Below are 10,454 nucleotides of genomic sequence, written 5' to 3' on the forward strand. Positions count from 1 at the left end.
GTACAGTTCACCGCACTTCTTTCATGTCATGGGTTCCATCTCACCATTGTAACAGGGTGTGTACTGTACCTAATGTCTTAGACTGGACAGGAATGACTGAAACTAGGATACAGTGACCCCTTAACTTAAAATGAATGTGGGCCAGGGGCATGAAGTGGGGACCAATGGTTCCTTCTCTACTTCCTACCCCCTTGCCCTTGCTCAGACTCTGAACTCGGCCTTCATTTTGACCTCACCTGCACACCTGTGAAGTTTTTTGACAGCCATGTTTCACAGCTGTGACACCATCACATAGACAAAATCTTTCCACAGACACAACTGTAACCTTAACCTGGCAAAATACTCAAGAGCATTTCTGTGGTAGTTCCAGCTACAACAGGTATCTCCATGGCAACATTGTGCCATGACACACACAGGTAAGAAAATGACAACATTAAAAATGAATAACTTTATTTGGAAAGCATCTTTCAAAGCAAAATTTCAGCTCAGTGTTTTAGAACAAATAACATAAAAAAGACATAAATAGAAAATTACATAAAAAAATAAGGTGGAAAATAAAACCCACTTGATTGTAAATGGAGAAAAAGCCCCAAAGTCATAAGTTAGTGCATTAAGTAACGTTACCATTATGGTGCTTCTTTGTCTACTGGACTGTTTCAGATGGTTTCTGTTAGTTCAGTGCTAGTAAATCTTCTGGTTGTAGCCTCATATTTAATCCAGGGAGTTCATTTCCCCAGAAAATTGAACAGCATTTCTCTTTTTGTTTTAGGGCCCAGTCACAGGATTTCAGTTTTGTCCTCATTTAACTTCAAGAAATTATTGTTCATCCATTTATTTATTCATCTGCAGCATCAGGTGGTTCAACACAAATGTACAGCTGCATGTCATCGTCTTAACTATGGAAACATACACTGTTCTCTCTGACGATATCACCAAGTCTGGCTGCATGCATAGTGAGAACAGTAATGGACCAAGACAGCTGCCTGACGTCTAAGAGGACAAGAACTGAGACCTTATTTTCATCAAAATTTAGTCTCAGGTCACTGATTAGTATGGTCAGAGTGGTTTCAGTGCTGTGGTCTGTTCTGAAGTCTCAGTGAAATTCTTCCAGGTTATTATTGTCTTGAAGAAAGTTAATTAGAGAGAGTTAATTTGCACTAAAAACATCTTTTCCAGTATCTTACATGAATGGTAAGACAACCTGAATAAATACAAAATGCATTTTTTTAAATGACAAGGTTATTAAGGGGAAAAAGCTGTCCTATCTGGCCCTATGTGAAAAAGTAATAGCCCCTAACCCTGAGAACAAGTTGGGCGGCAACAAGTGGCTTCAACGTCGCTGTGGAGGAATTTTGGCCCACTCTTCTTTACAGAATTGATTTAATTGAGCCACATTGGAGGGTTTTCAAGCATGAATGGCCTGTTTAAGGTCAGAGCATCTCAGTCAGATTTAAGTCTGGACTTTGGACACTTCAAAACCTTCATTTTGTTTCTTTTTAAGCAATTCAGAGGTGGACTTGCTGGTGTGCTTCTGATCATTGTCCTGCTGCATAAGCCAAGTGCGCTTCAGCCTGAGGTCATGAATTGACGGCCGGACATTCTCCTTCAGGATTTTCTGGTAGAGAGCAGAATTCGCGGTTCCATCAACTATGGCAAGTTGTCCAGGTCCTGAAGCAGCAATGCAGCCCCAGACCATCACACTGCCACTGCCATGTTTGACTGTTGGTATGATGTTCTTTTTATGAAATGCTGTGTTAGTTTTGCGCCAGATGTAACGAGATGTACACCTTCCAAAACCTTTTTTCTCATCAGTCCACAGAGCATTTTCCCAAATGTCTTGGGGATGATCAAAATGTTTTTTGCTGAATCTGAGACGAGCCTTTGTGTTCGTTTTGGTCAGCAGTGGTTTTTGCCTCAGACCCCGTGCATGCCATTTTCATCCAGTCTCTCTCTTATTGTTGAATCATGGACAATGGCCTTAACTGAGGCAAGTGAGGCCTGCAGTTCTTTAGATGTTGTTCTGGGTTCTTTTGTGACTTCCTGGATGAGTCGTCAATGTGCTGTTGGGAGTAAATTTGATAGGCTGGCCACTCCTGGGAAGGTTCACCACTGTTCCAACTTTACTCAGGTAGGTTTTGGACAGCTTTTTTCCCTTAATAAACAAAATTGTAAAGAAAATGCATTTTGTATTTACTCAGGTTATCTTTGTCTAATATGAAAATTTGTTTGATGATTTGAAACATTTAAGTGTGACAAATATGCAAAAAAATAAGAAATCAGAAAGGGGGCAAATAAAATACTTCACAGGATTATTGACAATAGGAAAACAAGAATTTGTCTTTCTTTTGATGATGATGGGATGGATCACCAATCTCCTGTACTGGAGTCTGTAGGTGGGAAAAGGAAGAGAAAATATTCAAACAAAGACGGGTGCAATGTTGTGTGAAACATTTTGAGACATACATTTGCATGCTGAGAACTTATAAAGTAAGTTTTTAGGAGAAATAAATAGACCTAATGTACCTAAATGTTTTTCGATGTAAACTTGCCTGAAATCCATAAGCAAAAAACATGTTAGTTAAAACAGCTAGCAACCATCCACTGGAGGGGAAACAAATGGGGGGAAATTGTGTTATAGATCAGTCAGTCAAATTAAGGATGCAAAACAAGCACTAACCTGTGATCACAAGCCCAACAATTGTTAAAAATGCTAATAAACCAGATATATAACAGTAGTGATTTCTTGAAGCAGTCGCACAGACAACGTCGCTGCTCGTGCTTCCTTCTTTGACCTTTAGTTGGTTTTCTGAGCAACTGTTGAAAAAGAGAGCAAACTTATTTTGAAGTGTCAGCACTGTACGATTACTCAAAGTGGGTAATGGTACACCGATTAAAAAGAAATCAATATTAAAAGCAACACTTTCAACAAGGTCTATTGAAAGTTAATTATGTTTTGTGACATTTGGTAAAACTCAGATGAGGCTGGGGGATTGGAAATGTCTTGTGGGTGGGAAGGATTTGTTCCATCACACAGAATTTGAGTTCATCAGAACTCAACTACTTCTCAACAATCCAATTAGTGCAAAACAATGTCTTACATAGTCCAAGCCGTGCAGTTGACGCCATCATGTGAAAAATAGCCTGGCTGACAAAGCTCACACACTGTATCAGTTCTGCTGGTTCCTTAGAGAAACAGACAAAAGTGAGAGAAATGACACATGGACCCAACAAGCAGTGAAAATCCATCATTTATCAGACCACTACAACATATATTTGGAACTTGCTGATACTGAGTACTAATAATGACTACTTCTATACGCACGTATGCGCGCACACACACACAACCTCGGATCGAGTACAATTGCAATGCAGTGCAGTGGGTTTTTCTCTTGACAGCTGACTGCTCTGATGCCGTGGTCCTCGTCTGTTTCTTTGGTCAAAAGTCTTTGAATCACAGCAGAAATCACATCTGATGCCAAATCAGTGGGGATCACTTTTAGGGTTAAAAGTTTTTTTCCGTGTCAGCTGGTGAGTGGTGAGTCTGTCGGGGCACTCATATTCAGACCAAAATATTCCTAGATGCTGCTTCTGCTTGACAAGAAACTGTTAAGTAACAAAGTTTCTGTGATGTGGTGGCTGGGAATCTAATACCATGACTCCAGTACACTGAGAAAATGACAAAAATCCTGTATTATCTACGACTGACAACTGACCATCATTAAGAGCAATGTACTGGATAAGAGCTTCTGTTATTCTTACTGCTGACAAGGATCATTTTATGCAGCTGACTGAAATGACCAGCTATTTTAAATTACAGTGTGCTCTGGTTTTATCGAGATCTAACAAAACATGTCATCATAGTCATCAAGCCCTACTTTTGTGACATAACACAATTTAGTCATAGAATAACTTTCAGCACTATTCCTTGAAGGCTTACTGAGATGCTTGATAACTTTGGGCCCAGGTTTGTGGATTATCCAGGTTATGTGCTGTGCATGAATACGCCATATCATCAAAAACCTGGACACGCTAGCTGGAAAGTTCAAACAGAAACCCACTGTGTGCTGCTGCAGCCTCACTTCAAGTTATGCAGTAGTTGGTCGGTTGCACAAAAGATACTTGATGTAATGAAAAAAGAAGTCTGCCTGCTGAAATGAAAGTCAGTATCTCACACTAGTCTGACACTGATTAGAACCTGAACTGTCACTCTTGTCTTCTTCTCTGATGACCAGGTGGAAAGGCTAAATCCAGCAGCAGAATCCAAACTGGCACAGAAATGACATGATATGTACTGTATCCATGGAGCTGAATTAAAGGTTAGGCTATGTCCCGTCTAAACAGTGTGCATGCAAACTTCCTCAATATCAGACTAGTTTGATTTGAATTTCTCTTACCAGGTTCTTTTATCCTCTGACCAGGTGTACAGTGTTTGTGTTTCTCTGCCAAACTGCAGCCTGTATCATCTGTTAAACTTACGCAGAAATATCCACTTGACACATCACAAACTGTGTCGCTCGCTGCTTTGCACTCCTGTTGAACAAAGAGGCCCTGACCTAAAAGCAAACACAAACAGTTATTATTTAGACATTTCATTTCATCTGAAATAAATATGCTCCGTGGGATTATGTTGTAGGTGGCTTACTCACCCACTCATCTTAAAATGAAAGAGAGCTTTTATTAAGAGCTGTAAATATTAAAGCAGGATATAAATGAATTATGAAATAAAATATGACACTGAACACTTTATCATTACACACAGTATATGGAAACAGAATGAGAAATTGGCACATTTCATGATGTTTAGTTTTTTTCACTTTGAATTTAATAAAGAATTTGACTTTGACAGAGCGTGAGCTTTTTTGCTGTAAATGTGAATGTCACTGAGTTGTAATCATGTGCGTCAACACCTGCACTTTCACACAAACATGATTGTTTTCCCTGAGATAGCCATCATTGAAACAAAACTAAAATCTCTAAAAACTGTACTTGAGCGAAGTGAAGAGAACATAGTGAGCAGTATGTGAGTGCATTCAGAAACAGAGCTTCTGCCACTCACCGGCTGTGAAGACAGATCAAGAATAAATCAGAGGTATCAAACAGCTATTTAACTAGTTAGTAATGCAGAATTGTCTCTTGTAACTTTGTCTGGTCATGTGATGTATCAGCAGAAGCTGCTGTGTGACTAATGGGTATAGCCATGTGGCCCTGTGACATTTTCAATACATGGGACATGTGACTGAGGGCATTTTTGTTTCTTTGTTTTAGTAATGGGAAAGCTGCAGTGTTCTCGCCGGCTTCAAGGGGGTACTGAAGAAGTCCAGCCACCTTTATGCTGTGGCTTTAGCCACTGTATCAAATCAAATCAGGTGTTATTGTTACACACACAATCATACACTGTACGATGCACAGTGAAATTCTAACATGTCTAGCTCCAGAACAAATCAAACAAGTAGATAAAGAAAATAAAGATGAAACTAACATTAAATATAAGAGAATCTGGCAATAGATACAGTAAAATAGAAATATGTAAACTGGAGAACAGATGAACAGTGTGATGACTGAAGGATTTTCAATGGTGAGTGTGTGTTTCAGGAAAATGAAAAAGTGTCTTGTAAGTGATATTTTCTGACCTATTGATAGAAATTATTTGGACTTTTTTCATCTTGTAATGTAGCATTGGCGAACTGTGAAAAAAGATAATTACAGTCGTATTCCTTATATTTTGTGAAAAACACTTTTTTAACACAGTAAGTCATTGCCTAATACGATGGTATGTTGAATGCTGATTAATAAAGTATCTTGGGGTGAAGGGTGTGGGACAGGGGCTGAAGGCGGAGGGTTACACTCATCACGTCCTCTGAAGCTTTAAAAGAATGCAGAAAGCTATCATTCAGTATTGTTACATAGAGGCAAGGGCAGGGAACACCAGTGAAATGGAGAGGTGAATCTCTATCAGCTGATAACTGAACAACAGCAGGTGGTTAACTCTAATTTCATCTTTTCACAGCTTCCAAGTGTTGGCAGACACATTCCAGTATCGTTTCTACAACCCTGATTCCAAAGAAGTTTGCATGCTGTGTAAAACACAAATCGAAAAAGAATGCGATGATTTGCAAACAAACTGTTTACTGACAGCATTTTTCTCCCCGAGCCCATGCAGTAATATCCTTGACACAATCGCGTGTTGGTGGACCTCGCCCCTTCATTGTTAACAGGCAATAGTAACATTATTGGGTATGAAAAGGGGTATCCTCAAAAGGCTCAGTCGCTCATGTGTTTGGAGCGTTCCACAACTTTCCCAGTCTTCTGTTGCTCCGTCTCTAAGTGAAGACAGCATGTTTCTCACTGGAAATTATTCTCTGGATCATACAAGTCAATATAGTGAGAACTTCCATTTCACCCAAAAATATACTTAATACCTTATTAAATTCCTTCAAAGTCTCCATTACATACATGAGACTGGACAGACATGGACAGAAACTGAAACTTCATTGGTTGGCGGAGGCAAACAACCACAAGTCGGAAACTCTACTCTTATTTCTGTTTTATACAGCATCGGATTCTTTAGAATCTGACATGTGTTTTGGATTCAACCTCTACAAGCCATGTGAAATATGTGTTTTTTTTATCTGTATTATTTACAGTGCTGTTGGAATATGTGCTAATTTGTTGGCGTGACGCACAAAGCCTTCAATTCAAGTAGGTGAGGGGCATATGCTGTGTGTGCCGAACTGGAAATGCAGAAGAAACTGTGTTGGGTGTGGACCACACCCATCTTGTCATTCTCTGTCATGCTGCGAAAATGGAGCTACTGACTGGCAGGTACTGCTGGTAGAAGGAGGAGGGTCTGGTTTGGCAGCATGTGTCTCATGTGTGAGCTATGGTTGTGTAAAATAGACCAGCTGTGGATGCAATGCTGCAGGCAGAGCAGTTGAAGTCATTTCTGAAGCATTTCTGCAAATGTATTCTTGTTCAGCAGCTGTTTTGAATACAAGAATGCAAGAATCAAAATGCATTTGTTGATTAAAAATACAAATTTAGGATATATAGGTTCCCAGTCTTATCCGGTTTCAGGAAACATCCCTACATGAAAATGAAACTGAATTTGTGAATGGGAATGAAGGACAGAATGGTTCATTCATGATGGGGTTACCTGGGTCACAGGAGGTGCAGGGGAAACATGAATACAGACCATTGGGCTGGTTCATGAAAGTCCCATCCTCACAGAGGCCACATCGTGTGCCTGACTGTGGTGTACAGTCTCTTCGAACAACTGTACCTGTTCAAGACAAACACACACCATAAACATCACATGATCATTACGATGCAGATGGGAAATCTTTATTTATAATTTGTATCTTTTATTCATTTGGTTCTATCTGCTGTTTGTTGTTGTTGTTTTTACCTCTTTTTATTGAATTTCTCCAGCGTCGGATAAATAAAGTCTTATCTTAAACATCAATGATAAAAACAGGAGATAGTGTATCTGTTACAGCTGGTAAAACTGTGTTGCAGCTCTTTATAATGCCAGTGCATGACAATGTAAACTATTGTGAACAAGAGTAAGCTATGCTGTCAGCCTCTCAGTGACTTCAGCTGTTTCGGGGTTAAATACTTGCACACCCAGACAGGTATCTACAAAGTTCCTGTAACCCCCTCCAACACAGTGATTGGATGTGACTTCTCAACCACAGTTCTTTAGATGCAGGCTGTCAAAACGTGTACATGCTGAAAGAAATACGCTGCGTCATTGCTACACATTACAGCTCTGCAGCTCACCGACAGCAACCAGGTGTGTTGGAAAAATTGATTCAATTTAAATACTGCTAGACAAAGATGAGTGGCATCATTTTAGTTGATCTTGTAGAATTTACCTTATTGACGTGCTTTTAATTTTGCGCTTCATCAGGAAGTACTAGGGGTGCATTTTTTTTTACTTTATGCGTAAAGTTACACAAACTTAAGTCTTGAATTTAGCTAATTTCTATGGATATGGCTCCTTTTTGAGTGTTGTGTGAACAGACAGCTCTAAATAATGGAGATGATGAAAACATGTCAGAGAAACAAACGGGAAATGAGGCAGAGCAATAACAAAGCATACAGCCACCGTTAACACACACTCTTGAATGGTTAATATTTAATGACGCACTGAACTAATATATCACATGAATAACATGAACATATGAGAAATGTGTGCACAGCCTGGTTACACCCGTTGTGTTTTTACTGAAGTAGTTTTTAATGAGTCTCATCAGGTCTTTGCTTCACATGAGTGGAATTCCCCTCAACCGACTGAAGCTACACCCGATCAGTTACTGTTAAAATGGAGACTTTCGTCAAACTGGGCGTGATGAGATGAGGCCGCAGTACGTCGTTGAGCTGTGGACAGAGTTGTACCTTCATGGCACATCGGACAGCACTGCCCATCCCTCGCTGTGTATTCCTTAGGACGACAGCACAAGACTGGCACCGTGAAGGCGGCGACATAACCTATTTAAGACAAGCTTCATGTCAGAGTATTGCTCCATACTAACGTTAAGCTAGGCTAACGTTAGCTTAACTTTGCTCGACATACCCTATTTAAGACAAGCTTCATGTCAGAGTATTGCTCCATACTAATGTTATGCTAGGCTAACGTTAGCTTAACTCTGTTGACTGCGAGGTCACGTTACTTACCGAACACAACCAACGTCGAAAGCATTATAACGCGTGCCCTCACATTATTTCATGAAGTTTTGGACACAACAGTTAAGCTGTTAGGACAGAAATTAAATAAATGGTGACGAAACTTAGTGTCTCCCGCACCGGAAACCCCCGTGTGTACTTCCTGCTCTGTGGTTTCAGTCACACTCAGCGCTGTGGTTGCTGCTGCAGTTAAAGCCGACGATTCACGATCTGCCAAAAGGTTACATCTTGATAAAACCTCAAGACGAAGACCTCAACACAGCGATCAACGTCACCTCATGAGCACAAATGCAGCCCCACACACTGAGTAGCAGCCCAACAGGTTGACCCTCAGCGTTAACGTGATGTGAACTCTGATTCTCCAGAACGCATTTGGTCTTCAGGTCTGTGCTTCTCAGTTCAGATGTATTTTATAAACCCACTTGGTGACTGCTCTTCAGCTTGTTTTCTGTAAATATAACAGGTATGAAAGATTTTACAGTGAGTGTCTGATGTACAAGGTTCTCAGGTTCTGAGCACATTTACTCAAGCTCTGGATCTATTTTAAGCTTTGAAGTACTGTTAACTTTACTTTAAGTCTTTTTTGTCTGGTGCTCATGGCGAAGGAAATATTCTTACCCAAAATGTGGCTGTTTTTGGAAGAAATCCCAATAAATGCAACCAAATTCATTGATATCTGTTTGGCTTCGGGACTTGAACATCACCACCAAAACTGAATTGTAAATGTGCAGCAAATACCTTGATACACAATGTGTTTGACTAATACTAAAAGTCATTACTGTCTGCAAAACACCTCAAACTTCATGTTGTTTTTATCAGGTAGCTGAGTCAGCAGTTACAATTTGAACTCATTTACAGGATAAAAACAGTCCACATGCTGAATATTATCAGCTCCCAGGAGTTTAATGTTTCAACCATAAAGGGCCTTTTAATGCCTCATGAATCTATCTGAAACTTGAAATATTCAACATGTGGACGACCTCATTTGACTATTTCCCACTTTTGTCCAGCACATATACCCACCTGGGGTTGTACATGGACAGTGCACACCATCCATCTTTTGATTAAAGCAACCCTTTGTCCCATCATGTTGGACTTCAAGACACTTCTCCACTGTCCTCTGTTCCAGCAGTTTGTTCTGGTTTATAACAGATAAAGTCCAGTTTCAGTCTGTCTGTTGTCCAGATCCAACTGTGAGCTGTGTGTGACCACCAGAGAAGATCAATAAAGCCTGCAGGTGCAGTGACATGAGGGTGATCCGCTGCAAGTGACCACATAAAAACTGTGGCAGAGACGTTCATTGAGCCAATGAAGAGTCTTCAGTCATCAGCTCACTGTCAGTGAACGAAGAGTCTGGAGACGATGCACACAAAGACAAGTCTGTCATTTGCTCCAAGTCATTACTGCAGGCTGATCCAGAATGTAGAGAAGCACTAATGTAGTCAGTGAGTTCAGTCTGTAGGACAGTGCAGGAAATTCAGGTTGGACTACTTTGTGTATCTGTACACTGCAAAGACAATGTCCCAGCATCCAGCATAACTAGAACTGGATTCTGGAGAACATTTACTCTGCAGTGAACAAAAAATCTGTCTGTCCACATGTTTATAAGAGTGCCTCGTCCTGAGGAGAGAAATACAGTATTTAGTTTAAACAGCAACGCATTGAACATGTTTGTAAAGACATCAGAGTGCAGCTCAGCCCTTTTCCCCCTTTTGTGTATGAGTCTAATTTTTCAGTTCTTTCAAAGTGTCCATCGTTCTCTTCCATGA

The 10,454-nt window shown here is 40.2% G+C and overlaps 1 protein-coding gene across 2 annotated transcripts; it reads right to left on the minus strand.

Annotated features, from left to right (window-relative positions):
* Positions 1–433: 433 nt before the first annotated feature.
* LOC121613326 (tumor necrosis factor receptor superfamily member 14-like) lies at positions 434–10,206 on the minus strand. Of its 2 annotated transcripts, XM_041946675.1 has the most exons (8): positions 8,677–10,206; positions 8,398–8,490; positions 7,154–7,279; positions 4,395–4,553; positions 3,099–3,183; positions 2,678–2,814; positions 2,524–2,549; positions 434–2,387 (listed from the first exon to the last, which is right to left on the minus strand). In XM_041946675.1, exons 1-7 carry the CDS (start codon positions 8,699–8,701, stop codon positions 2,524–2,526), a joined length of 651 nt encoding a protein of 216 aa, XP_041802609.1. In that variant the 5' UTR covers positions 8,702–10,206; the 3' UTR covers positions 434–2,387. The 2 variants fall into 2 exon arrangements, with proteins under 2 accessions (XP_041802609.1, XP_041802610.1); XM_041946676.1 differs by lacking the exon at positions 2,524–2,549.
* Between the last annotated feature and the right edge of the window lie 248 nt (positions 10,207–10,454).

The sequence above is a fragment of the Chelmon rostratus genome, chromosome 10, assembly GCF_017976325.1.
Source record: "Chelmon rostratus isolate fCheRos1 chromosome 10, fCheRos1.pri, whole genome shotgun sequence".
NCBI lineage: Eukaryota > Metazoa > Chordata > Actinopteri > Chaetodontiformes > Chaetodontidae > Chelmon > Chelmon rostratus.